This window comes from Ursus maritimus, unplaced genomic scaffold (genome assembly GCF_017311325.1).
Source record: "Ursus maritimus isolate PB19 unplaced genomic scaffold, ASM1731132v1 scaffold_2, whole genome shotgun sequence".
In the NCBI taxonomy this organism is placed as follows: Eukaryota; Metazoa; Chordata; class Mammalia; order Carnivora; family Ursidae; genus Ursus; species Ursus maritimus.
This window is the reverse complement of record NW_024424452.1, coordinates 35,217,161-35,244,609: the sequence shown is the minus strand read 5'-3', so window position 1 is coordinate 35,244,609 and position 27,449 is coordinate 35,217,161. Positions and strand designations below refer to the sequence as shown.

Below are 27,449 nucleotides of genomic sequence, written 5' to 3'. Positions count from 1 at the left end.
CAGTGGGCGCCTACGACGCCAGTCCCTGGCATATGTAATGACAAGCAAAGCAGATACGGACGTGTTTCTCTCGGAGACGCGTTCGTCATAAAAATCACACAAATCAAATGCAGAACTGCGGCCCGAGTGATTTCCGCTTATCTACAGAACGGCTGACCTACTTTTCTTCAATAATTCAATGATGGGGTGAGTGAAGAGTGGAGACAGACTGTTCTAAATTACAAGTGTCTCCAGAGACGAAACAACCAAATGCAGCTCACGAGGAGACCTGGCTTGTGTCCTGGTTCAGTTGCGCCAACCCTACAGATGGGCTGGGGAGTAGCGCAAAGTCAGAAACACCTGTTCGTTGTTCAGTGTCATGACGGCGTGGCAGTCACGTAAGAAAACGTCCTCGTGTGGGGTGGGGGTGGGGGGTGGCCGGGGTAGCTCAGTCAGTGGAGTGTCTGACTCTTGGTTTCGGCTCAGGTCCTGATCTCAGGGTCGTGAGATCAAGCCCTGCGTTGGGCTCCATGCTGGGTGTGCAGCCTGCTTAAGATTCTCTGCCCCTCATCCTGCTTGCACTTTCTCTCTCTCTGTCTCTAAAATAAATAAAGTTTTAAAAAAGAAGAAGAAAATGTCCTCACGAGTACTGCAGTATTTATGAGTGATGTATCATGGTCTTTCTGTTTTAGACAGAGAGCATGGGGTGGGAGCGGGGGGAGAATCTCAAGCAGGTTCCACACCCAGCTGGTTAACCAAAAACCATTTTATTTTTTTTTTAAAGATTTTATTTATTTATTGGACAGAGATAGAGACAGCCAGCGAGAGAGGGAACACAAGCAGGGGGAGTGGGAGAGAAGCAGGCTCATTTCGGAGGAGCCTGATGTGGGGCTCGATCCCATAACGCCGGGATCACGCCCTGAGCCGAAGGCAGACGCTTAACCACTGTGCTACCCAGGCGCCCCCCAAAAACCATTTTAAAGTGACTAAATCAGTGGCATTTAGTACATTTACAGTGTTGTGCAAGGACTGCCTCTGTCTAGTGGTTAGACACGGTTATCTCCCCCAAAAAAAGCCCATACCCATTTATGCAGGCCCCCCCAGGCCTCCCCCACCAGTCCCTGGCAACCACTGGGCTACTTTCTGCCTCTGTGGGTTTGCCTGTTCTGGACATTTCATGTAAGTGGAATCATACCATCTGTGATCTTTTGTGACTGGCTTCTGGCCCTTAGCATCACGTTTTCAAGGTTCGTTTATGGATCAGATCTCCTTTCTTTTTTATAGCCAGATACCATTCTGTCGACGAGATAAACGACGTTCTGTTTGTTCGTTAATCTGTTGATGGACACTTGGGTTGTTTCCACCTTTGACCGTTACGAATAATGCTGCTGTGAACATACACGTACACGTTTTCGTTTGAACACCTGTTTTTGGTTCTTTTGGGTAGATAGCCAGGAGTGGAATTGCTGGGTCATAGGGTAATCCTCTGTTTAACTTTTTATAGCTAGGGGTGATATATCATGTCTGCAATTCATCTGAAATGATTCAGAAAATGAACGGATACACACGTGTATAGATAAAGAAAATGTGGTAAAATGTTAAAAGTTGACTAAATGGATGTACGAGTGTCCTTTGGACTATTCTCGCAACTCTTCTGTAGATTTAAAAGTTTTCAAAATAAGGAGCTGGGGGAAAGAGTCTTCTTGGGGTACTATGCACTTCGTGTCACCTTGGGTCCGCAGATAGGTCACGCTGGCAGCTGGTCCCCTCAGTGCTGAAGCGAAGATTCATCAGAGCCCAGCGATGCTAGGCTGATGTCACCGGTGTAAAGGTATTTCCCCCTTATAAGCAGCAAGTGATTTGGGGGTGACCCTTTGGCACCCTGGAAATGTCTTTTGCCTCATTGGCCGTTCTCCTAGTAGTTTCCTCATAAATTGAGGATTGTTGCCTGAACTGGCTGTTTCACCGGTTGCAAAATGGCGAGTTCTCCAATCTTAGCTCTGCTTCTCCCATCGACCAGCTGGAAATCCATAAAGAAGAGCTCTCCCTCATCAGCTTGAGCCGATTACCCTGAAATATGGTTCTTGCAGGAAAGACGAGAACACTGATGAGCTATTTCCCTTAACTACCAGTGTTCAGGAATGATACTGCTGCTACAGGCACCTCCAATGTATGGTGGCAAATGGCAGTTTCTGGTTGTTGTTGTTTTTATTTTTATTTTTGTAAGTTACTATTTATTTTGTCACTTACATGGTCTCATCTTTAGCCTGCGAGCTGGCTTCTGAGTGCTTTGACTTGACCCTCAGTCTCAGAAAGCTGTCTTGGCTCCTCTGCGGGGAGCCTGCTTCTTCCTCTCCCACTCCCCCTGCTTGTGTTCCCTCTCTCACTGGCTGTCTCTCTCTCTCTCTCTCTGTCAAATTAATTAATTAATTAAAAAATAAATAAATAAAATAAAAATTCATGAGTCCCACTGTGAAAAACATTCTGGCAGTTTCTCAAAAAGATAGACCTAGAGTCACCATACATCCCAGCACTTCCAGTCCCGGGTGTGTACCCAAGAGAAATGAAAATAGGCCCACGCAAAAACTCGTGCACAAATGTTCATAACAGCATTACTCATAATACCTAAAAAGTGGAAGCAATCCAAATGTCCCATCAACAGACGAACGGTTAAACAATTTGTGGTCTTTCCATCCAATGGAATACTATTCAACCATGAGAAGAAATGAAGGTCTGATTCATGCTGCCACCTGCATGACCCTCACAGATGTGATGCTGAGTGAGAGAAGCCAGACACCGAAGGCCATAGATTCCATTTTTATGAAATGTCCAGAACAGGCAAATCCATAGATGAGAATGGGATTAGTGGGTGCCTACGCCCGGGGGTTTGGAGCTCCCTTTGCAACTGGCAACAGCATGCATCAGGCAGATGATCCTTAACCTAAGCTTTGTCGTTTTCCCTTTCCTTGACCCCCTCACTGTCGCTGTTTAATCTTGTTACGTTCTGTGTAACTTTGCTACAGATCCTTTCCTGGAGCAAAGCGGGGTGTCAATTAGTTGACTCAACGCTCTTCTCTTCCCTTTGGCTGTTTGCAGCTGGTCCACAGTGATTTGAATGGTCTGAAGAAAGAAATGGATGAGATCTGGAAAGTACTCAGGAAGCTGCTGATTGAAGGCCTCCGATTTGACCCTGATAGTGCTGCCGGCTTTAGGAAGTAAGCCCCTCCTGGGTAGGGGTGCAGCTCCCAGAGGCTGGGGAGACCCTCTCTCCAGAGAGGAAACAAGAGGAGTATCCCAGCGGATTCTGGAAGGAAGGACTCCAGACCTGTGGACCCAGGGAGAAGGGGTGGGGCTTCCCAGCCTGGGGGAGGGGGTAAAGGTGGGATGGGGCTGAGGGCACCCAGGGGCTCTGGCCTTGGCTGTCGAGGGGATTCAGGAACACATCCGCTCGAAAGCCCTCTTGCCACGCATGAAATCAAGGCTCACAGAGGGTAGGGGTCATGCACGGTCTCCCAAGGAGGCTGGGGATCTGGGACTAGAGCCCTGTTGCCATGTCCCCCACCCCATCCAGAGAGAGTCCCAGGCAGAGGGACTCAATGTTGGGGTGGGGAGAGGGGTCTCCTATGCTCAGATGACCCTCATCCCTCCAAATATCCCCTGTGAAGGGTAGCTTTCCAGACGGTCCCTGGTTTTAAGGACCTTCATTGTGTTTGGGGCTGGAACATAAACTACACCCACTGTATCCCCCACCTGTGTCCCAGGCAGCCACAGGGTAGGGATCAGCAGGGGGGCAGCAGAGCGGGCTTGAGCTGAGCTGGGCCAGGTCAGTGGGGCAGTAGGGTGTGGAGGGAAGTCCTGACGCTGAGGCACAGACCGACCTTCCCCTGCGGTGCAGCAGCTGACTGGCTCTCTTCCAGGAAACTGTTCGAGCGGGTGAAGTGCATCTCCTGCGACCGGCCGGTGGAGCTGATGACGGGCCCGTGAGTACCGCCGCCAGGGGGCGCCCACGCCCACCCTCTCTTTTAGGATTCCCCCACCTACTTTCCTGCACAGGTTCTTGGTCCATCATTTATCTGTTCTTCCGTCTGTCCCTACGTCATTCTGTCCACTTCGTTTCATTTGCTCCCCTTCCTGGGCAGGGGCACTGGCATCCCCTCCTTCCCCAACCCTGCCTGGAGCCCGCTGTGTCCCAAGTCAAGATCGACTCCAAAAGCAAAAGGATAGAAGGAAACTGGGGAAAGCTGCACTTTGTGGGACTTCCTTGCATGTATTTTTAGAATCTAATACTTTTCATTTATTTAGGTGAAATTCACATACACACACCATTTTATTTTTTTTATTTTTTTAAAAGATTTTATTTATTTATTCGACAGAGATAGAGACAGCCAGCGAGAGAGGGAACACAAGCAGGGGGAGTGGGAGAGGAAGAAGCAGGCTCATACTGGAGGAGCCTGATGTGGGACTCGATCCCATAACGCCGGGATCACGCCCTGAGCCGAAGGCAGATGCTTAACCGCTGTGCCACCCAGGCGCCCCACACACAGCATTTTAAAGTGAACAGTTTAGTGTCGTTTGGTGCACGTTCACAATGATCTGCAACTGTCACCTCTCATTCCAGAGCATTTTCATCTCCCTAAAAGGCAGCCCCAGACTCATTAGCAGTCACCCCCATGGCCTCCTCCCCTCGGCCCCTGACAACCACTAACCAACTTTCTCTCTCTGTGGATTTCCCTGTTCTGGATGAAGTCTGAATGAAGTCCTACAACCTGGGACCTGGTTCTGGCTTCTGTCATGGAGCGTCGTGTTCTCAAGGGTCATCCACGTTGTGGCAGCTGTCAATGCCTCATTCCATTTTTGTGGCTGAATCATATCACATTATATGAGCCTCCCACATTTTGTTTATCCACTTAGGTGCTGACGGACGTTTGGGTTGATTCATCTTTTGGCTCTTGTGATTAGTGCTCCTGTGAACAGGCGTGCACGTAGATTGGCTCGAACACCTGCTTTCAGTTATTTTGGGTATAAACCTAGAGGTGGTGGAAGTGCTGGGTCGTGTGGTTCCTCAATGGTTAACTCTTTGAAGAACCACCAAGCAACACACTCATCGGGTTTCAGAGTCCGAATCTTGCAGCGCCCATGCTAGCCTGGCCCCCGTGACCCACGAAGCTCACCACCCTACACCAGTCCATGCTCATGGAGGGGCTTTGAGCCCATATCCAGATTTTTTTAGGTAAGGCCACAGATTCCTGGCTGCAGCATTATTTATAATATTTTAAAAAGAAGAAAAGGAAACAATGTGAAATGGTGAATGAGTTATGTACATTCACATCAGCTGATATAAGTCGTGTTGTAGGAGGAGGTATGAGAGAACCTTCTGAGATGTGGAAATGGTTACAACTACACTGTCCAACACAGTAGCCACCGGCCACATAGGGCTAATGCGGCTGAAAACCGAATTTTACATTTTATTTACATCTATTTAAATTCAATCATAAATTTAAATAGCCACCGGTGTCCAGTGTTTGCAATATTGGATGGCATAGTCGTGGAGGAATTATTTAGTGGCCTGGAAAAATGTTCATAGTAACTTAAGTGAGAAAATCAAGTAGTTTGTTATGATCCTATTTTTATTTTGATTTGGTTTTTAGCAAGGTTTATTGAGCGATAGGAAAGTTATAGTACAAAGCTCCCAAGGAGAGAGGGGACCCAAAGCGGTTGCCCATGATCCTGTTTTTGTTAAAAAAAAAAAATACATAAGCATGGAAAATTACTGGAAGGACACATATCAAAATATTTGTCACGTGCTTATAGAGCTTTTTGTGTTTATTTGTGCTTTTCTGTCCTTTCTAAAATGCTGACAATATGTATTACTTTAACATTCTATTGTGGCTTAAATAATACAGTGAAGTATGTAAATGTTTATGGTGCAAACTGATGAATTTGTGCACGTGCACACACCTTCGTAACCACCTCTCAGATCAACGTGTACAACGGCTCCCGCTGCTCAGAGAGCTGGTAACACAGATCAGCCGTTTGTGAGTAGGCAGGTCAGGGGCATTTAGTGCACGGACACCTTGTGCAACCACCACTCCTTCTAGCGCCAGAGCATTCCAGCAACTTTGCAGAAGGAAACCCCAGCCCCGTTTGCCGCCACCCCCCATCCCCTCCCCCCGCCCCTGGCAACCTCGGCTCTGTGTTCTGTTTCTGGGATTCACCTGTTCTGGCTTTTAGTTTCGTAATCAGAACAGTTGTTCCTTACCACCGCCAAAGATGATCGGGGCTCTTCTGAGCCCTAAGCGCAGCGGGCCCGTGGACGTCTCCAGAGAGGGGGATGGGTTTAAGGGTGGACTTCCTGGAGGAGGAGGGAGGCTGGGGCTGTCTTCTGGCCACTCGCACCTCCCATCAAACTCTTGTCCTCCAACAGGCAACTCATCACCATCCGCAAAGCCCACCTGCTTTCGCGGCTGCGGCCGGCCAGCGCCAACACCTACGAGTACCTGCAACAGCAGCAGATGAGGTGAGTGGGCGGGGCCTGCCCCACAGAGGCCCTCGAGCCTGCAGCCCTGCGGAGACGCCCGGCTCCGGTCCCAGGGCAATGCCAGCCACCTGCAAGGGAGCCATTTGGGGAGGTGGCTGGGCAGAGATGGCCCGGGAGAGGACCATGGCAGAGAGGAATAGGCATATTTATTGGGCATCTATTATGGGCGGAGACCGTTGGGGAAGAATTCTCATTTAAATCTTACCGCTCCTGTGAGCTAGAATGGACCGGGCTGCCTCCAGCTGGAGGAAGGAAGCGAGGGCCCTGGCCTCCACTCATTGCGCTGAGCGCTTTGCCCTAGCCGACCTCGGCGAATCCTTAAGCCTTCCCTTTGAGGTGTATTCTGTCTTCACTGCATTTCGTAGTTGAAGAAACTGAGGTTCAGAGAACTTCAGCCACCTGCCCAAGGTCACAACTAGTAAGTGGCAGAGCTGGTGGCTAGACCTGCAGATCCTGCCGCACCTGGCGTGCTCCCTGGGTCCCAGCCCCACCGTCAACCTCCTGACCTACCAAAAATCACAGCCACATGAAGGGGAGGGCCATGGGGGCCAGGGCCCGACACCCTTACTTTCCTATGCCTGACTCCTGGAGATCAAAGGTTAAAAGCCTTTTGTTGGTGGGACAGACCAGGGCCCCCAGGGGTGGCTTGGTGTGGGGGAGCATAGGTTGGAGCTTGGTTTTTCCCCTCTGCCCCGACTGTGCCTGTCCGTATCCACCTGCCAGCGCAGAGTGCCCCCAAACTTAAGCTGGAAGAAATTCCAGTCTTGCCTTGCCACTGGGCGGGCCCTTGAGTCCATCCTGGTGCCGCTCTGGGGCAGAGGGTTCTCCCAGTAGCTGCTGTCCTACCTGCCTACCCCAGGGAACACTGGCGGCTACAGCAGCTCCGGGACCTCGGAGACCAGGACAGGAGTCTGGATTTGCTGGGGTCCCAGAAGGACTGGGGCGACGGCCCCGGCAATGATGCCAACTTCAAGTTCAACTCCTATGACTTGTCAACACTGTACCCCTACGGGGACCCCGAGGTGTTGGACTATGACACCGTGAGTGTGGCAGATGCCCTGGGCATGGGCGACCTGGGGGGAGGCCGTGCTCTGTCTGGTGAGCCTCTGTATGTACTAGAGAGGCAGGGGAGGACACTCCCTGACCTGGGGCCCGGGCCATCTAACAGGCTGAGGTGGACATTCTGGGAGTGGACGGGATCCTGTACAAGGGCCGAATGACCAACCAGGAAGGGGCACGGCCTTGGACCAGCGTTGAGAAGGAGCTGGCAGGTGAGAGGTGTCAGGACTTCCTGGGAGCCCCTGTCCTGGATGTCCTGGCTTGCTGGGGAACATGAGGAGGTGCAGGCTGGGCTTTGAGCTGGCCCCATCCCGGACTGGGGGTCCTCACACAGCCACTTGCATAAATGGGGTTCTACTGTATGCCAGGCACTGCACCAGGCACTGGGGAGGCAGTGGGGAGCAAAGAAAGATAGGCTGTCACCCCAGGGTTTCCACAGGAGTGGGAGAAGCAGACTGTAAGCAAATAACGTGAAGGTGAGGATCCATTGTTTGGAAAAGCAGTGAATAGCTGACCTGAGGGGAGGGCCCTGGAGACAAAGGATGCTGGCCTAAGGAGGGGTGCCAGATGGCCTCACGAAAGAGGGATGCTGAGCTGGGGACGGCAGCGTTGTGAGAAGGACATCAGTCCAAGGAGAGGCCTCTGATGAGGGAATAGGGGTTAGCTGGATAAAGGGGCCAGGTGGAAAGAGAGCAGTCCAGGTGGAGGGCATAGCAGGTGCAAAGATCCTGTGGTGGCTGGAAGCCAGGCACAATTGGAACTCCGGAAGGTGAGTCTACATGTGGTGGAGATTGGGAAGGGGTTAGGAATAATGAAGAGATGTGGACACACCCTGGAGACCTGTGTCTTATTGTCCCAGGTAGGTGAGCATTGGGTTCGTGGGGGACACATGGAACCAGTCATTCCGATTGCTGTAGCATCAATGTCCCTGCTCCAGCTGGCTCCTACTGGGGACCCCAGTCCTCAGCCAGCATTGGGCCAGCAATACCAGAAGGGGTACCTTCTCTGCACACCCTTCGGGGGTTTCTCCTTCTGGGAAGAGGAATTCTTGGTTTTGCCCTGGGTGGGAGCCATACACTGCCCAAAATCAGGGTGTCCCAGAGCTGTGCTCTCCCCCGGGACTCTGGGGGAGGCTCCTTCCTGCCTCTTCCAGCTTGCGATCGCTCCACGTGTTCCTTGGCTGGTGGCCGTGTCCCTCCAGTCTCCACATCCGTCTTCCCACTGCCTTCCCCCTGTGTCTTTTCTTCTGTCTCCTATAAGGATGCTGGTCCTTGGGTTTAGGGCCCATCTTAACCCTGGATAAGCTCATCTCAAGATCCTTAATTAAATCTGCGAAGACCCTTTCTCCAAAAAAGGTTATATTCATAGGTTCTGGGGGATGTATCTTTTTGGGGACCACCAGTCAACCCAGGAGGGCAGGACACCATCCGAACCCTGCATTCCCCGGCACGGATCTGGCCCATGTGGCTTTCATGGCTCGTCCTGGGCTAGGCTCAGCCCCCAGGAGTGGCTGCTATTAGGAGGAGGCTCAGGGTAAGCTTCAGGGGTCAGCAGGCAGGGTAATAACGATGGTGGCTAATATTTAACGAACCCCGACTTCTTTCCAGGCTCACACTGCCTCCTTTCCGGTGAGGCATTGCACAAACGCAGCCAAGGGCTGCTGGCTGGAAGTGCATCCTTGGTGGAGGGGCCCTTCTCCCCGCTCACACAGCAGACAGGGCTCCCGTCCACCCACCTCCCCTGGGCTGTCACCCAGAGGGATGGGGCTTCTCTCCCCACAGCTCATTCATTCTCAAGACCCATGCAGCAAAGCCGGCCTGAATCACAACACCTCAGCTGCTTTGTCCCGCTTGGGGGGCAACAAAGTCTAACCGGTATTAGAAATCAATCAGAAATCCGCCTGTGGCCAGATCTTTTGACCAGGTTGCTCTTACCGCTCATTTACTTACTCGAAAGAACATTCTGATCCAAAACAGGGTCAATAGCTAAACCTAAAGGAGCCTGTTTAATACCCCCCTCCAGGTCCAGCCTGGCCCCCAATGCATGTGTCCAGGTCACCGTTCAGCATGCCCTGCCGTTTACTCAGCCCTTTGCCAGGTGCACAGGGGACACTGAGGGGCGTCTGGGCAGCCTGTGCCCTCCGGATGCTTGCAGTGAGTCAGGAGCTCAGGCCAGGCCAGGGGAACAGCTGGTCCCCTGTGAGCTATGCCCCCGCAGGTGGGGGATGGACGGGCTGAGGCGGGTGGTCAGCAGGCTGGACTTTCAGAGAAATGCCCTGGAAGGAAGGCTAAGTTGGCAGGGCTTGTGTAGGACGGAGGAGAAGGTGGCAGGGGCGGGCGCCAGCCTCAGCCCATCTCACCTGCTTTGCGTGAACTGCCTAAAACACACACCTTGACCGGCACCCTCCCCAGCTCAGAACCTGTCCGTAAGAGTTTCCTGTGGCTGCTGTGACTAATTCCCGAAAACCAAGGGGCTCGACCCAAGTTTATTTTATCTTAGTTCTGGAGGTCAGAAATCTGAAATGAGTCTTACAGAGCTAAAATCAAGCTGTCGGCAGGGCCGGTTTCTTCTCAGACTCTAGGGAAGACTCTGTTTCCACCTGCCAGGGGCCTCCTGCATTCTTTGTCTTGTGGCCCCTTCCTCCAGGTCAAGATGTGTCCTCGCTCTGACCTCACTTCCGTCCTCACCTCCCCTTCTCTGAGTCTGACCCTCCGGCCTCCCTCTTCAGAGCCTTGCGATTACGTTCGGCCATCTGGGTCATTCAGGATCCTAGGTTTTAGGAGTTAGGGCGGGGACATCTCCGGGGCATGGCCCTCAGAGTCCAGGCTCCTTGGCCAGTCGAGGGAGAGGGGACGGGCTTGTCCCCTGTCTGCCCCTCCCTCCAGCATCTCAGAACTGTTCACTGTGTCAGTGAGCCTGTCCACTTCTGGGCCTCTGCCCATGCTGTGTGCCTGCCTCGAGGCCCTGGGGAACCTTTCTCATCTGCCAGAGCTTAGGGTCCCTCCCTGTTGAGAGCCTCCCAGCTTCTCAGCTTCTGGCTTCTGCAGAGGTGGGAAAGCCGCAGAGGAGGGCCTGGGAGGACCAGCTGTCCAGGTCAGGAGTCGAGTTTGTGTTCTGACCTATAGAGCCCGAGGCATCGGTGGGACCTCAAGGAGAATGTTGGGTCAGAGCTGGGTTTCCAAGCCTCACTGTGTCTTGATTTTGCACCTGTGCCCTGGGCCCACATCCCTCACCTGGCAGGGAAGCAGTGAGACAGTCTCATGGTCAGCTGGTTGGCTGGTCCTGCTTCAGACCTGTGGAAGGAGCCAGGTGCCAACTGGTGATTAGAGCGGGGGACCAGGGAGTACCCCTCAGCTGGGCATTAGTTCCTACGCAGAACGCATGAAGCACACTGGTGTTAGTTCTTAGTTCAGGCTCAAGGAACAGTTGATGCAGACCTCGAGACAGAGTTAGGAACGCAAGAGGTTTGGGGTGGGGGTGGTTAACAGAGAGGGGGAGGAAAGGGAGGAGCAAGCAGAGACCCTCAGATAGTAAGCAGACCTGACTGGGTCCAGGCCAGCCCCTTGGGGAGCTTCTGAACAAACACTCCCCAGCCCTTGGCCAGGCCCTGTGCTCCCCTCCTTGGCCAGAGCTGCTAACAGCCCCTGAGGTGCCAAAAGGTGGAGGCCATGGGCTCCCTTTGCTCCTGCAGTTGAACAGTGAGTTCTTCCTTAAAAGGGAGATGCACACAGCCCTGGTCACTCGGCTTGTCATTCCCAAGCCCTTATTGGTGCCACGTGTGTTTTAGGTACCACAGAGGAGACCCGGCATGGACAAAACAAAGTTACTGCCCTCTTAGAGTTTTTACCCCATGAGGGACCATAAGATATACATAAATAATTCGGTGCATAAGGTGAAACATGGGAGTGAGCTAAAGGACTCTTGTAAGAAAGGACATTCGAAGCAGGAATTGTCAGGACACTGAGGGAAGGACACAGTCTCTGGGCACAAGGAACAATCCCGTGTCCTTCATGGAAGGAGCTTGGTGCCCCTATAACTCATCCTGAGGGGCAGGTCTGGGCCCTCACGGGCATCTTCACTCTCATGCCACCACCCCCCTGCCACGGTCCCAGCTCTTCTCATGCAGCCTTTGGTCTGGGTGGCCAGTCATGGAGATTCTTGGCTGGACACGGAGAAGGGGATGCCTTGGGTTCAAAAGTGAAGGACGGAGCCAGACCCGAGAGGCCAAATACTGTGCAGTGCCCGGTCTGTGAACGGTCTGGAACAGGCACACTGCAGAGACAGAAAGCAGGTTCCTTTTTTTTTTTTTTTTTTAAGATTTTATTTATTTATTTGACAGAGAGAGACAGTGAGAGAGGGAACACAAGCAGGGGGAGTGGGAGAGGGAGAAGCAGGCTTCCTGCCGAGCAGGGAGCCTGATGCGGGGCTTGATCCCAGGACTCCAGGATCACGCCCTGAGCCGAAGGCTGAGCCACCCAGGCGCCCCAGAAAGCAGAGTCCTGGCCGCCAGGGGCTGGGGGAGGAGGAGGACGGGGAGTGAGTGCTTCGTGGGCACAGGGTTTTCCTGGGGGGCATGAAATGTTCTGGAATTAGGTAGAGGTGGTGGTGGCACGTCACTGTGAATGAACTTCATGTCACTGAATTAATTGTTCGCTTAAATGGTTGATTTTGTGGGGTGCCCGGCTGGCTCAGTTGGTGGAGCATGACTCGATGTCGGGGTTGTGCGAGCTCCATGTTGGGCATAGAGATTACTTAAAAAAAATTTTTAAGCCCATTAAGCGTCTGCCTTCAGCTCAGGTCATGATCCCGGGGTCCTGGGAGGGAGCAGCAGGCTCCTTGCTCAGCAGGGGGTCTGCTTCTCCCTTTCTCTCTGCCGCTCCCCCTGCTTGTGCTCCGTCTCTCTGCCAAATAAAATAAAATAAAATAAAATAAAATGAAATGCATTGAAATGAAATAAAATCTTAAAAATAAATAAATGCTAATTTTGTGGTATGTGAATTTTACTTCAAAAAAAAAAAAATTCACACACAGGATGAGGGACGGGAAGGTGGGGGCGGGGGCACGATAGCGGCCTGGCCCCAGTGGGAATATCTCTGCCCTGAGAAACTGTAGACTCGGGAAGGAAGGAAGAGGAGGCTCCCGCAGGGCCTGAACAGCAGGTGTGTGGAGCAGGCCGGGCTGGTCTGGGGCACAGAAAAGGGCCTTGGCAGGACTGGGCAGGGCCTCTGGGAGGGGACGGAACTCTGCAAGAGCCCTCACCGGTCCTGTCTCTTCCCCTCTCTTTTCCGTGAAGCTGTGAAGATGCCACACCCCCCAACTCGAAACCTGTATGATCGTGAGCGCCCGAGTACCTTTTATGGTTCCATCTACCCCCGTGAGTACCTGCCCCCCTAACTCCCTGGCCCAGCTGGGATTCTGGCAGGGTCTCTGGTGCCCCCCAGTCCCAGCCTGGGGCTCTCCTGCCCCACCTCATGCGTCTCTCACCTGCTCTATGCCAGGGCCCAAGACGGCCCCTTGAGTGTCCCCCACCCAGCACTCCGCTCCCTGGCCATGGCCTCCAGCCAACCTGGGCTCCTAGTTTACCCTTCAGGGGTGCCATCCCAGGGGTTGAGGCCCGATATCTGTCCGCAGGTGTCTAGCTAGCTGCAGGGGTGGTACAAGGAGCGCATTCATTCTCCTGGGCCTCTCTGCCTGGGGCCCCATGAGCCGGGCTGGGGGGGACTCCTCGGATTCCTCTCGCCATGCACCAGGCATCTGCGGGTGCCTGACGGTGTCCGAAGCACTTTCTCCCTTGTTAGCCCATGCAGTCCTCAGCCCTGCTCTCCTGGTTGACAGTGTGGAGCTGGGGCACAGCACCCCTGATCCTGGACTCCAGGTCCATGTCCAGATCAGCCTCCGTTTCTGGTGTCATTTATCTGGGGTCACCCCCCGGGGAAGTTTAGGGTGCCTGGGACTGGGCGAGCTGTGGGAAACCACTTCCAGGCTGGAAGGCTCGGCTCCTTAGTGGGTATGACCCCATCCGGCCAGCCTCCCCCGGGCATGTTCCTGGGACATATCACCGACTTTCCTGCCCCTCCCAGCCCTGCGCCCCCACACCAGCGTGCGCTCCGGTGCCTCAGGCCCCCCACCTACGATGCCAGCTCGGCCTCCATCGCTGCCGCCCCTGCCACTGCTCCCGCCACTGACGCCATCCCCGCGGGACCCCCAGCAGGCCCCAGGGCCCGCCCGGCACCCAAGGCCTCTGCGCCTCGAGTCCCGAGCCAGCATGCAGCCCTCCGAGGAGCCCACCAATCCGTGAGCCCTGCGTCCTGCACCCCTACTGCCCCTCTTCTCCCCTGCCCACAGAGACTGGGCCCTGAGCCTGGCCTGAGGAGGGTGCAGGGGCCCTGGACCTGGGGGAGGGGCCTCCATAAGGGACTCATTTTGACCCAGTGGCTATTTTAACTCTGCATATAAATACACACAACACAATCCTCCTTATCCTACACTCCGTGGAGTACACAGCTTTCTAGATTGAGTTTTCCACTAAGCCAATTCCTTGACCAATTTTCAATACAACAGCTAATGTGCTTTTAAAAACAGTTTCCTTTTTATTTTGCTGAAATAACTCTATCAGAATCAGTTCCAATTACAACTGCTGCCCACGGACGTTTTCTTTGGGGGCCATTATTTCTAACAAGACCAATTTTCTCACGGGAACCAAATTTTACTGTGTGCATCCTTTTATTTCATGTTGATTATTCCCACTAGTAATTATGGTTATGAATTGGATATTTTTAAAACCTGATTGTTTATATTTACTTTTTTGGCCAATCCATGAGGAACTTGGAGCAACAGCCCTGGAATATTCCAGGACTGCTCTCTCCCACTGAGGGCTGGAATCCCGCACGCCTGTGTGACATCCTTCTGGTTCCTGTGCTAACTGCCTGTGCACTTGGAACAAAGAGCAGACCAGGAGGTCGTAATGTCCTGATCTGGCCATTTAGTGGGCAACTGCCACCGTGCACGCCTGGCTTGATTTCTTCCCTTTAGGCGGCTTGTTCCTCCCTCCTTCTCCATCAGCTTCTCTCCCTCTTCCTTTCCACTCCCCGACTCTGCCTAGTTGTGTTCTCTATGCTTTTTGTACTTCTGACATGTCTACCACATTACACAAAGTCTAAAAAAAGTTCCCTCTGTGGTTTTGGGCCATGACCCTACCCCCAACATCCACTAGAGGCCCCCAGGACTGCCAGGTGGGTAAGGGGGTCCACCATGGGGGGAGCCAGGGAGTTGGTATGGGGGAGGATCCCCGGGCTGGCGGCCATCAGAGTCTGGGAACACTGTGTACCCTTCCCCAGCTCCTCATCCGTGACCACTCCCAGACCCTGACTTCTCTTTTCTTTCTTCAAGGACTGTGTTTAAATGAGGCCAAGCCTTTCCTGACCCAGGCGACTTACCTGTTCAAGATGCCTTAGGGGGAGCTGGCTGGTGCAGTCCTGGACCCCGTACCCACACCTGTATCACAGATGAGTATTTTTGGCAACTTCTCCCCAGAATAAAATCTTTCACTTTTTTGACTGTGGATGAGGGTGACTGGCCTGGTGCCCTCTTTGGAGGGTGGCCTTGTCTGCTCCATGTGGGTGAGTGGACCTGTTGGTTCCTACTCAGGCCCCCACCCAGGGGTCAGTGTCTCAGAGCCACCAGCCAGAACCACCATGGCTAAGTCCCAGTAGAGAATCAACAGCAAACCTTCTTGCCTCTGCTACATTTTCCACCGTGGCAAAGTGTCCCGAGGTGCCTCAGCCCTGTGTTCTGGGAAGATAGGGGGTCTGAGGGCAGGGGTGGTGGTGTGACCTGCCCAGGTTTGCTCAGGGAGGCCTCAGCTCTCCATCCAGCCCCCGGTCAGGAGCTGTCCTCCTTGCGTGCTGTACGTGGGTATGAGGGCCCCAACTTCCATCACCTCCTATAGCAGGAAAGGGAGGTGTGGCCCGGGCTCAGGCAAAGCATCCCATGCCAGGCTTGTCCCCTGCAGCCCTGATCCTCAGGCACCCAGACACACCCAGGCTCAATTCTCAGACCCTCTTATCCATCCCCACTCGCCCCTCAAAGCTGCCTTCCCAGCCATTTTTCAGTTTTACAAAGGGAATCCAACCAGTTGAGCTGGTTCCTGCAGTCCAGGCATCGAGGAATGAGGCCCAGGTAGGTCACTATGTAACCATTTGCATTTCGACGGGCTCCTCAGTGTTTAGGAAGGTGGGGACGCCCACCAGCAGCCAGTCAGGAGCAATAGCAGAAGACAACGGTCCTGTCCCCTGTAGAGGTTTTGGGGGAACAAGCCGGCCTTTGGCCTGGTCCCAGATGGGAGCTGCACACAGAATCCTTGCCCCTCCAGATTCCAGCCCCAGAGGGTGGGGCCTGCAGGAAGCTGGGAGGGAGGTGCTGCACCGACCCCTGGACAGGTGCCTCAGGAGGGCAGCCCACCCCATCCCAGCAGGGAAAGGTGCTTGGGGGAGCAGACAGAACTGGGATGGGGTCAGCAGTGGGGGAATTTGAGAAGGCCCTGGATCCAGCCTTCTCCCCTGCCAGGGGGACATGGCTCCTGGCCTGCGACGTGGCAGCAGTGCCAGGCTGGACAGGGGGTAAGATGACCACCTGTCCCAATCTGCCTGGGAGTGAGGAGGACGAATCGATCATGTGGGTAGGGAGGCATGTGAGCTGGCCCGGTGGAGGGCTGCACAGATGAGCTGGGCAGGAAGGAGAGAGAGATGCCTCTCGCCAAGCAGAGGGTCCTGCTTTGAGGGGCTGCTGGAATGGAGATGCTGAGAGGTGACCACCCTGCACCCCCACATATGGCCCCACAACCCACCGATGCAGGTCAGAGGGCCACCAGACATTTCTCCCTTTCAAAGACCATGAACTCCTTAACTCTAAGGTACCAACAACCAACGACAGCAATGTGAATCCCACACAAGAGGATCAACATTGGGAAAAATGTACTGCCAGTACCCAGAGCAAGTCACCAAAAGTGGGAAGTTGAGGCGCTGGAAGTGGGCCTTCCGTGCAGGGACTTCTTCCAGACACTAAATCAGCACACACTGGTCTCCCTGGCCTGACTCCTGACTTTCCATGGGCTTGGGGGCTCTGGGTAGAGAACCAGCAAACACACACACAGCCACCAGAGAAAGGCCTCTCTTGCTCATGGCTTCACCAGGATCCACAGGAACCCCCCCCCCAACAGCAGTATGTGCAGCGTTGTCACCCAAGACAGGAGAAATGGCCTCGGATCGCAGAGCAGAACTCCTCCCACAGACTCCCCGCACCTCGGCCTCGGCCATCCTGGAAACGGGTCTGAGAGGACCCAGCGCCCCCACCCCTACAAAAGCGGAGTTGTTCTGAGGCGCATCTGAAACACATATATTGCCCAAACAGAAGCTGCCCCTAAGCAACCGGAGGCCTTTCCAAATGCAGGAATTGGAAAGAGCCTTGCCTCAAAAGATCTCCTTTTGTCCAGCCCAGGCAGCCTCCCCAACACTGACCCCAGGAAGTAACCAGACTCAAAGCTCCTATCTGTCCTCAGATGAGTCCTGCTATAAAAGCCCCTCAGAGACTTCCAAAGCCATGCCGGCCCTGCCCACCGCCGGGTTTGGGGGCCAGCCTTGGGGACAGCGTGGTTTTGTGCCACCGGCCACAATGTGTTCTCAGAGAGCCCTGGAAAGACTCTGGGGACCCTCAGCGGCGCCCCTGGGAGTGTCCCCTTCATCCGAGAGAATCTTGGAGAACAAGCCCTTCTCTTTTGAAAGTTGTCTGAAGGAGGAGCCCTGCCTGCCCACAGAAAGCGTTTGAGGGTCTCCATTCATGCGCCAGGTGCCCCCCTCCGCCCCACGGAGCAGGCCTTTTACTTGCGAAGCTCTTCCTGGTGAAAAGCAAGGTCCCCTCCAGACTCCAACCGATCTGGAGACAGGAACTGGACACACACGTCTGTGGCCAGTGGAGTGGACTGGCTGACTAGGGGCGGGCTGGCTGTGTCCCCACTGTGACGGTCTCCTTCAGCCAGCTGTTACAAACGTCCAAGGTAAACCAGAAGTGAGACTTTTTGTGCAAACTCGCCGGATTTTAAAATGTTGGCAGGCCATTCAGAAAGACATGGAACATCTTGCAAGCCAAGCAGCATGCGTCAGGGCACGAGGAGTTGCAAACCCCTAAGTCTGCATGCCCAGGTGTTTTAACGGCAGACTGGAAAGACACACCCACTACCTGTCACCTGGGGAAGCCAGAACTTCATCCCACATGCTGCCACGTCCACTCTTCAGAAATGAGGCAGTCAGAGCTCAAATCGTCCTTTCAAGCAACGCCATGGGTGCGCGTGGTGTTTAGAGCAGACCTTTGGAAACGGTCACTTGAGCTCAAGTCCGGCAGGCAGTTGGGGGGGTGACCATGCCCAGAAGAAGCTGGGCTTTGAGGTACCAAGGCCGGTTTCCCAGGAGGCACTGAGATGAAGGACCGCGGAGGATGGCTGCGTCTGTTCCCTTCTGTTCCTGCACCAGCACCTTTACTTTTCATCCAGTTTACACTGGAACATGTAATAGATGGTTACTGACTCCTTCAGCTTTGTGTCTGAGCTTCCAGCCTTGGGGAAGTTGAGGAAGGTTCCGGGTTCTCTGTTCCCAGCTCTGGCTCCCCCATGAGTTTGGCCCACTTTTGCAGCCTTTCCTTTGCCGGTGAGATGCTCAGACCAGGGGCTCCCAGCACACCCGGCAGGGCCTCTGCATTTGCTGGGAAGTTTGGGGAGACCCCAGGTCCGGCCCTGCTCTCTGCCCCCCTTGCTTGGGGCACTGATGAAAAATCAGATTTCTGGGTCCTCCTCCAGCGCAGCTGCCTCAAGCACCCAGGGGGGACCCTTATGCCCTATAAGTTTGGGGTCATGAGTCTGGTGGCTCCTGCCTCACAATCACCTGGGAGCTGTTTGAGTAACAGCTTTGACATAGAGTTGGTGTTCTCTAAAGTTCACCCTTTCAAGGTGTATGATTAAGTGGTTTTTATTCCGAAGCTGATCAACCAATATCCTGCAGAACGTTTAAAACACTGTCAGGGCTTCTCTCCGGGGACTCTGATGCCGTGGGATCTGGGAGTCTGTGGTTTCTTTTTACGGAGCTCTCCGGAGGCTCTGCTGTGCAGCCAACTACGGGAAGCCCGGGTTTAGGGGACATTTTGCTGTGTCTACATACTTCTGGTTGTCACAACTGGGGGACACTACTGGCATCTAGTGGGTGGGGGCCAGGACGCCCCGTGGCAGACAATAATCCAGCTCCAAATGTCCAGTGCCCAGGCTGGAAAACCAGGACCTACAGGACCCTCAAGTCATTTCCAGCCTGATGTGACCACCTGAAACCTCCAGGCCAGCCCATGACAGCCCCCAGACACAGAAGTGCACCTCATCTCCCACAGATCAGCACTCAGGAGAGATGTGTAGGGACACCCCTCAGGGTGAGCTCAAGGTCCTACATCTCTAACAGAACTCCGAGGAGCAGGACTGTGGTTCATTTGCAGCGCCCCTGCTGGCCTGCCCCGGGTTGAGCCTCCGCCTCCGGGAGCACACATGCTTGATGGTGCCCGGTCTCCTATGGCTGACACACACACTATCCCAGTCATCTGCTCACCGGGACAACCCAGACACACGCACCCCTACAGAGAACCCACACACACATACTTGCCTCTACATCTCTCCTGCCCCTTGGGGGTGTGTGTGTGTGGCAGTTACCTGAGCATTTCCTCCCATCAGAAGGCTGTGGTGAAGATTCAGGAGCCCCAAGACACCCTCACCCTTACCCTGCCCCCCTCTCCCCCCCCTCCTCTCTCCACAAGAACCCCTCACAGAGCTGTGCTCCTCCTCTGGCCCTCTTCCCAGAGGAGGGCCAGAGAGGCTGCTGGAAGGGTAGGTTTCAAGGTGAGGACACGATTCCAAGACAGAAGCAACAGCTGGAGTGGGGGCCCAGTGGTCAGTCTTCAGTAACAGCCAGAGAGCAGAGTTGTCCCCTGAGCCTGTCCAGGGTCCAGCAGGGTGGAGACAAAGCTGGGGAAGGCAGGTAGTGGCTCGGGGTACACCTGAAACAGGAACATCCTCATCACAAGGCCCAGCCCCTCCCTGGGAGCAAGGGCAGGACTGCCAGTGGGGAACACAGAGAAGACGTCAGTCAAGGAGACCTTCTGAAATAGAAGAAACTCTCCAACCAAGGTGCCATCCACAGAAGACCAAGGTGCCAGGCAGGTACCAGGTGGGCGCCGGGCAGGCTATCCTAAGTTAGAGTGAGGTCTGCCTATACTGAAGGTTGGGCAGAGACCTTGGCCTCCCTCCTTCCCCAAAACCCAGCCCCTCATAAGGGGTGCAAGGCTGAGGTTGCCCCAGGAAGCCCCTTCCCCAGCAAGGGCAGCCGGGGGGGGGGGAGGGTTTGCACAGAGTGGAGCACCCTTGGCTTCTCCCGTGGGGTAAGAGCAGGTGTCTGCCCCAACCTAGCATGGGAGTGGCTGGGATCCTGTCTCTTCCTCCTAGGTTGCCAGTCTCCTTCGTGACCAAAGGTTTGAGCTGCAGGTTGGACTCTGCCCTGGGCTCGTCCTGTTCCTGTCACGAGCCCCCACTGGCTCTGCATAGAAGATATGCACCTCCCCAGGGGGAGGGCCCTGCCCTACCGGCATGTTTGCTGGAGGTTGGGCTTGGAGAGTCCAGCCTGCAGCCAGCCACTGGGACCCTAAGACACTAAGGAAGGTCCTATATGAAACCCAAGCAGTCCGGAAGGCAGTTGTTAGCCCTGGAGCTCAGAATCAGTCCAGCTGGACAGAGGGGGGCAGGATGGGTAGGAGACAGGGATTCTGGGAACACAGGCCAGGAACCAACTTCACGGGATGAGCCTTGGACGGGCAGAAAGGTTCCAGAGCCATGTTGTGGTTGAAAAACACAGCAGCAGACAGGAGCCCCATGGAGCCAGGAGGGACTGTGGGGTACCCTCTGCTCTGGGCTGTCAGTGCCCTGCCTCTTCACATGGAGCCAGCAGGAAGCAAAGCTCAGGATGCGAGGCAAGACCACAGAGGCTGGTGGTGGTTTGAACTCTCTTCTCTGTTGTTAAAAGGGGGAAGGGAAAGGGTGTGAGGTACCCCCGGGCTCTGGGGGAGGCATGCAGGCAGCCCCAGCAGGCAGGCGCTGGGGAATGGGTGGGAAGAGTCCTGGAGTTTCCCACCATTCTTTTCTCTGCAGGGAACAGCAAGGTTGGCTGGCAAAGGGGAAGGAGAAAGGAGCAGGGCCCTGGGGGGAGGGGTGGCGGGCAAGGGGCTTGGGGGCTCACTCTAACATGCAAAGTCCAGCTGCCCCATAAACTAGGTTGCTTCTTGAAGAGTGACATACATATAAATACAGACACAGCTACACACACACATGCGGAGAAGGCTCTGCATTCCCGAGGGTGGGGATCTAGGCCTGCTGGCCCCCAAGGAGCTCCAAGGCAGGAGCCAGCCCAGTCTCCGCTGCTGTGGCGATTCTCCGCAGCCCCCTGGGGTGGGGCAGGGCGAGCAAGTCCTCTGGCAAAGGCTGCTTGTTCTCTGAAGTTCTGTCCACCAGCACCAAGACGACTCTGAACCAAATCCATGCAAGGTGGGTGCCCCGTGCCCGCGCTTCCATGTTTGTGCGCGGGCAGCCTGTGTGCTGGCACCAGGGTCCAGTCTCTCCCCTCCAGGGCTCCGGGGAATGGGGGTGCAGACAGAGGAGGGTGAAGGGGGCCCGCGGAGACATCCTCTCCCCCGCCCCACAGGGTCCTGGCCTCCGGGAGGGGGGAGGGGCCTCCCTTATCTCTCGGCCTCCATCGCAGGGTGGGCCCTCGGTTCTGAAGCGGCCTGTTGGGGGGCCAAGGGTGGCCAGTCTGACGCTGGGGAGGGGGGTGCCGGAGTCCACATGGGCGGCTGCTGCAGCTGGTGGTGCTGTGGCCCCCCTGGAGGCGAGGCCGCAGTTGGCCAGCTGGGTGCCGCGAAGCTGCCGGTGGCGGCGTGGGGGAAGTGTGGCGGGGGGGACGTGGCCGTGGCGGCCATTGGGCTGCCACTGCCACCACCGTGAAAGCTCTCGGAAGCCTTGAGACGGGAAAACATGGTGAGGGCATCAGGGAAGTTGGGGGGCGTGGCGGGGGTGTTGGCAGGAGTGCACATCTGTGGGGGGAAAACAGAGAGGGTGGGGTGAGCACCCCTTTCTGGGAGGGGCGCTGGCCTCCCGCTGACTCCTAGGAGACCCACACTCAGCCACTATTGGGAGCTTCTGTGCCTCTTCCCTGGCTGCATCCTGGCTCCGTGAGACAGTCCACTAGCTCAGGGCTCACAGAGGGAAGGTGCAGCTGCTATGGACTGGCCCACCACACCCACGGGCAGTCTCCGAAGAGGACCCTCCACAGCAGAGAGCCACTGAGCTTCCTCGGAGGAGTGAGGCTTCCCTGCCCTGAACCAGGAGCACCCCCTATCGCCACCCCTGGGGCGCAGGGACACTTACCATCTGGTGGTGGTGGTGGCTGTAGGGGATGTTGGTCTCCTGGAAAAAGGCGCTGAGGGCCGTCTGTGGAAAGAAGGCCCAGATTTCATTATCCTCAGGTCCTTGTTTCCAGAATCTCTGGGGCTTGGAGCGGCCCTGGGCCTGGCTACCGAGTGGGAGAAGTGAGTGGAAGGAGTGTGCCTGTCACCACTTGACGCCTGCCACCCCCCAAGGAGACGCCACAGGCTCCGGGCAGGTCTGGAGGGGGGTAAAAACACTCACAACGCTGCCTGCCTCAGCTCGCACTCACCTGATGTGGTCACTGTGACCTCAGGAAGGGGGCAGGCAGCACCCTCTCCCAGTCTCACAGGGAAAGGCCTTTAGCGGACACCAGCCTTTGATTGAGATTGTAGCCTGACCATCACCAACTCTGAGTGGCAACAGCAAAGACTCCCAGATGTTAAGTCTAAGACCTGCCTGCCCCTCTCCTTGGCTGGCCACAGGAGCCTGCCATGATCTGGGCCTCAGTTTCCCCAACTGCACCATAAGGAGACTGGACTGGGTGGTTTCTAGATTCCCCTCCCTGGCTGCAATAACGTAAGATCCACATTCCAGTTCACAGAGCCAGAATTATGTAGGTTGGTCTGGGTTTTCCGCTCGTTGTCCCACTCACCCAAGCCTCCCTTGGAATGTTCTTCAAGTGCAGAGCAGGAGGATGGGAGAAAGGGGTCTGCACCCAGGGTGGTGAGAAGGGGAGTGGGAAAGGAGGCAGAGCACAGGCCTGTGTCAGACAAGCTCATCTGGAGGCCACGGGGGACTGGCAAGAGGGGACTCCAGGAGCCCCTGAGGGAGGTGCTGCATTTGGTCTGTCCTGGCAATGGGCCTGCAGGAGGGGTGTTGAGGAAAATAAGGGAGCCAACTGCTCTTGCGAAAGTGCTGGGTGAGGGAGTGTGTGAAGGGTCTGCCTGGCCCTGCCAAGTCACAGGCCCAGCCCCAGCTGCCCTCCATCGCCACCCTTTTAGGCTCCCTGCCCCCCAAACACAGCCCAGCCCAATCCCTTGCCTGCCGCCCCCTCCCCCCCTGTCCCCAGCATAGCCAGAACAAGCTGGCTCCCAGGGCCTGCCCTGGGATTTTGTTATTTTTTTATATTCAAATGAATTTTTCTGGGAATTTCCTGCTGGAGAGGTCCTACCCCAGTGTCCCCAAACAGGGTGTGGGAACGGGCTGGGGTTAAGTACCTCCTCAGGACTCCATCCCACCTGGGAGCCCCAGGGGACACACCCAAACCATTCCTTCCCAATAGTAGATCCAAAGGCCACCTGAGTGAGGATTCCAGTGAGAACCTTCTGCTGCCTTAAAGCACCACCACTTAAAACACACAGGTCCCCCTTCCCCTGCAGCCGCCTGTCCTCATTAACACCTGAATCACAGAGAAATGACCCAAAAACACGGCCTTTGGCTGGGTCAACCCTCAGCCTGTGAGCCTGCAGGAAAGGTTACCAGAGGGGGAGGGGTAGCCCTGAGAAACCCCTCACTCACTTTCATGCAAGGACCTATGGTTTGGGGCCCGCACCCCATTTTCACCTTAAGTGAACCTACCTAGTATCCATATCCTCCATTTTACAGATGTGAAACGGAGACTTAGGGAGCCCAGAGCATATGGCTCCTCCCCCAGGGGCCACCAGAAGTACCAAGTCTGCAGGCAGCTCCTGGCCCTCTTGGGGACAGTTTTCCCCAGGCATTTCAATCCTCAAGCTACATTTTTAATTCCCCGTGATGAAGTGGCACCAACCCATGCTGAGAGACACCCCAGCAGGTACCAGGCTCTGTGCTGGACTGAGAGTCCAAACAGACAAAGTGCTTCCCACCAGACACCTGCCTGCCCAGCCCCAGACAGGGAGGGAGCCATGTATGCAGATGTGGACTCAAACTGCCATGAATGTGGTTTTACAAGTTTTGCCACATCTAGCCCTTGAGACAAACAGGCTGATTAGGGAGCTTCCTGCAGGGTGGGGCTGCAGGCCCTAGGGGGGGTGGTGGGGTGAGGGAGTGGCCATTCCCTTCTTAGAGGTCAACTCCCACACTGAAAATGCAGAGAAAACTGAGGCCAGAGGAGAGAAGGGGCTTGCCCAAGGCGAGCAGCCACCCATCTTGTGGTGTGAGGACCACACGGGGTGAGCAGTCCCTCCTAAGAGCTCTGGTAGACGTTGGTGAGCAAAGACCCACTGGGCTGGACAGGCCAGTGCTTCCCCAGGCTGTCCAAACCTTTGGGCTGGAATTCAGATCCCCATCCCACTCTCAGGAAAGGAGCCCTGGAATCCCCTGGCTCACTGTCCTCTCAGAAGACCCAAACACCTTCCCTGGGATGGATCCCCATCAGGAAACCAGGCTCCTGGGCCCTGGCTGGGCACAGACACTGGCTGGGCTGTGACCTTACACCTGTGAGGGGTGGAGCTCAAGGACTCTGGCCTCTTTCCTAGATACCACCCTGGGTTATTTCTGGGGCAGTGGAGCTAGGCAAAGCCAGGTGGCCTCTTGGCAGCACAAGCCGTGGGCACTAGTGCCCTATGGGTCAGGGAGGCCTGGTGGGTGGGGTCCTGACTGGGGCAGCCCCACCTCCTGCCCAGCTGACTGAAAGCTACTGAGCCATGTAAACCACGCCATGCACTGTGCAGGTAGATTCCCCGGCCAGCACAGAGGCGGCCACCCGGGCACGCCTCTGGGGCGGGGTGCGCGAATGCACACCCGTAGCTAGAGTGTGGGGCTCCAACACGGCACCGGTACACTCGTATGTGTACACGCGTGGGCTAAAAAAAAAAAAATTGGTGACGTGTGTGTACACGGAACACATACATCCCGCACCCGCGCGCCGGGTGGACTGCTGTTTACACACACGCTAACATGCCCACACGTAGCGTGGCGCGTGCGTAAATACAAATGCACATGTACGTGGACACAGGCGCCACCGAGCTACCCCCCGGGCACGCAGACCCTCAGACCCAGTTGAGCGGGGAAGCTCTACCCGCTGGCCCCGGGGCACCCTGTCCTGCTCCGCAGTAACTGAGGTGGGGGCGGCGCGCGGTCCCAGCCCGGGGCGTCCTCCTTCCGGCCGCCCGCCGACTGCCCGTCCGGGCCGCGGCGCCGCCCCGCCCTGGCCGTTACCCGAACAAAAGAGGGGGGATCCCCGCATCCCGACCGCCCGGGGACGCGGGGGGAGGCGGGGATTCGGGGCACCGGCGGGGGCGGGCCGCCCCTCCCGCGCATTCCGCGCGGGCGGCGTTTCCGGGGGCCGCGTAGACGCGGCCGCGCGGTTCGGCCGGACCCGCACGCCGCGTGTGCGCGCTAGGGCCCGGCAGCCGGGGCGCGCGGCCGCCGGGAGACCGGGCTGAGTGCGCGGCTCCGGCCCGGCCCGGGCGGAGCGCGCACCGGCACGTGTCCACACCGGCCCGCACACGCGCGGTTGGCGGGACGGACCCGGACCCCAACCCCGGCCCCGGCCCAGGCGCGCACCTCGAACTGCCAGTGGGCCGCCTGCAGCAGCTGCTTCGCCTGGTCGGCCGCGCAGCCCGCCGTCAGCACGAACTGGTTGATCATGACCTGGTGCTTGAGCTCGTCCATGTTCACGGACATGGCGCCGCCGCCGCGCTGCCCGCTGCCTCCCGCCGCCGCGCTCCTCCGCCTCACGCGTCCACCATTAGCGAGCCGGCTCCGGCTAATACAAATATTTACTGTGCGGCTCTGACTCACCGAGCCTCGCCTGGCTCGGGGCCGCGGGGGCATGCTGGGAGATGTAGTCCCGCGCCGCGGCCGGCCGGGGGGCGCAGGGAGGTGTGTCCGGACGCTGCCCCTGCTGTGTGCGGAAGCGGGCGGGCGCGTCTGCGGGCTCTTACAGAGGCTCGTGGGGGTGCGGCAGGCGGAGGCCGCTGGCGTCTCTGCCCGCTGTGCCTGACATTCCTCTGTTGAATGGGCGCGCACTTGGAAAGGGGTCCCTAGAAATTTTGGCACATATCGTTAAGCACTAGGATGTACAGCCCCAAAGGCCTGGCATACAGTAGGCGCCAATAAATACTCCTTCACTGAATGAATGAATGTGCCCTTGAGGGCGCTGCAGAAAGTCACCGCCTCCAGGAAGCCTTCCGGTCTCCCCAGCGCCCCGAGCAGAAGCTCGTATCGTGCACTCGTGATGTGGGTCCCTTACCGGCCTGACGCTCGGCCAGGCACACAGTAGGCCCAAGAAACATTTGGGGATGGGATGGCGCCCGAACAAGCCGCCGAGGCGGGCAGGCTCTGGTGCCTCGGGGTTCCCTCCCCGCAAGGCTTCCACTTTCCCACGCAAAATCTCGTTCGTTCTGCCGGAAATCTCGGCCTTCGGATGCGGGCGCCAGGACCTGGCGGAGCCAGTTCCGGGGCGGCCCCGAACTCCTATTCCCAGAATGCCCCGGTTTATTTGCATCGCTCTGGCCCGAATGACGTCAAGTGACTGAGGCTGCACCACGGCCAATGGGCGGCCGCAGAGTGTTAGGACCTGGCCATATAAGGTAAACAAAGCTGGCGGCCCAATGAGGCTGCAGCGGGGGCGGGCGCTGAGTCGGGGCCGATGGGGGCGCGTCACGTGGCTGGCGGGGGCGGGACTGGGGAGAACGGGAGTGGGGGAGTTGCGGGTTGTGTTTACAGCTCCGCACGCGTTGCTTCCGGTTGACGTCGCAGGTCGGGCGTGCGGGGCAAGGGCAGGCTCCGAACGGGATCCCGGGCGGGGAGGCGGGGAGAGGTCTGGCTTGGTCACTCCCGCTCTGAGTGACCTTGGCCCGGTTCCTCGCGCTCCTTGGGCTCCAGTTTCATCCGTTGGGCAACCGTTCTTTGGACCCTTTCTCGTGCCCTGTCCCTGACCCGGCCGGGGTTATTGCGGAGAGCACACCTGAAAGGGTTGGCTGGGGCGGGGACAGGGGTAGGTTGGGACCCTGTGTCAAAAATCCCTAGGACTGGGGCCCCTGGGTGGCTCAGTTGTTGGGCGTCTGCCTTCGGCTCACGGCGTGATCCCGGCGTTCTGGGATCGAGCCCCACATCGGGCTCCTCCGCTGGGAGCCTGCTTCTTCCTTTCCCACTCCCCCTGCTTGTGTTCCCTCTCTCGATGGCTGTCTCTATCTCTGTCAAATGAATACATAAAATCTTAAAAAAAAAAAAAAAAAGTCCCTAGGACGGATGTAGATTTGTGGAAATACGTAAGTATGGAAAGTGCCCTCTGGAAAGTGACACAGGCCCTGAGGGTTAAAGGTCATTGGGAGGTTTTCCTGTATCTGATCCGTTGTTGGCTTTAGGCTTAGTGTGGGGCCCACATGGTGGCAGAGGGTCTCAATCCGGATCAGGAGATGTTTTGGATGTGTCTGATTTTAGTGGAGT

At 56.3% G+C, this 27,449-nt stretch overlaps 2 protein-coding genes across 2 annotated transcripts in view; one reads left to right on the top strand and one right to left on the bottom strand.

The window, feature by feature from the left end:
• Window positions 1-13,933, top strand: part of CUNH16orf96 (chromosome unknown C16orf96 homolog) — a 33,853-nt gene extending 19,920 nt beyond the window's left edge. The window contains exons 11-17 of the mRNA XM_040634445.1: window positions 3,076-3,194; window positions 3,897-3,959; window positions 6,404-6,496; window positions 7,377-7,557; window positions 7,686-7,788; window positions 12,870-12,950; window positions 13,657-13,933. Coding sequence (XP_040490379.1) covers window positions 3,076-3,194; window positions 3,897-3,959; window positions 6,404-6,496; window positions 7,377-7,557; window positions 7,686-7,788; window positions 12,870-12,950; window positions 13,657-13,874 — 858 coding nt within the window. The 3' untranslated portion in view covers window positions 13,875-13,933. The remainder of the gene's footprint in view (window positions 1-3,075; window positions 3,195-3,896; window positions 3,960-6,403; window positions 6,497-7,376; window positions 7,558-7,685; window positions 7,789-12,869; window positions 12,951-13,656) is intronic.
• A 6,712-nt stretch (window positions 13,934-20,645) lies between these two features.
• Window positions 20,646-25,830, bottom strand: UBALD1 (UBA like domain containing 1). The gene is made up of 3 exons (XM_040635390.1): window positions 25,563-25,830; window positions 22,074-22,136; window positions 20,646-21,739 (listed from the first exon to the last, which is right to left on the bottom strand). Exons 1-3 carry the CDS (start codon window positions 25,680-25,682, stop codon window positions 21,386-21,388), a joined length of 537 nt encoding a protein of 178 aa, XP_040491324.1. The 5' UTR covers window positions 25,683-25,830; the 3' UTR covers window positions 20,646-21,385.
• Between the last annotated feature and the right edge of the window lie 1,619 nt (window positions 25,831-27,449).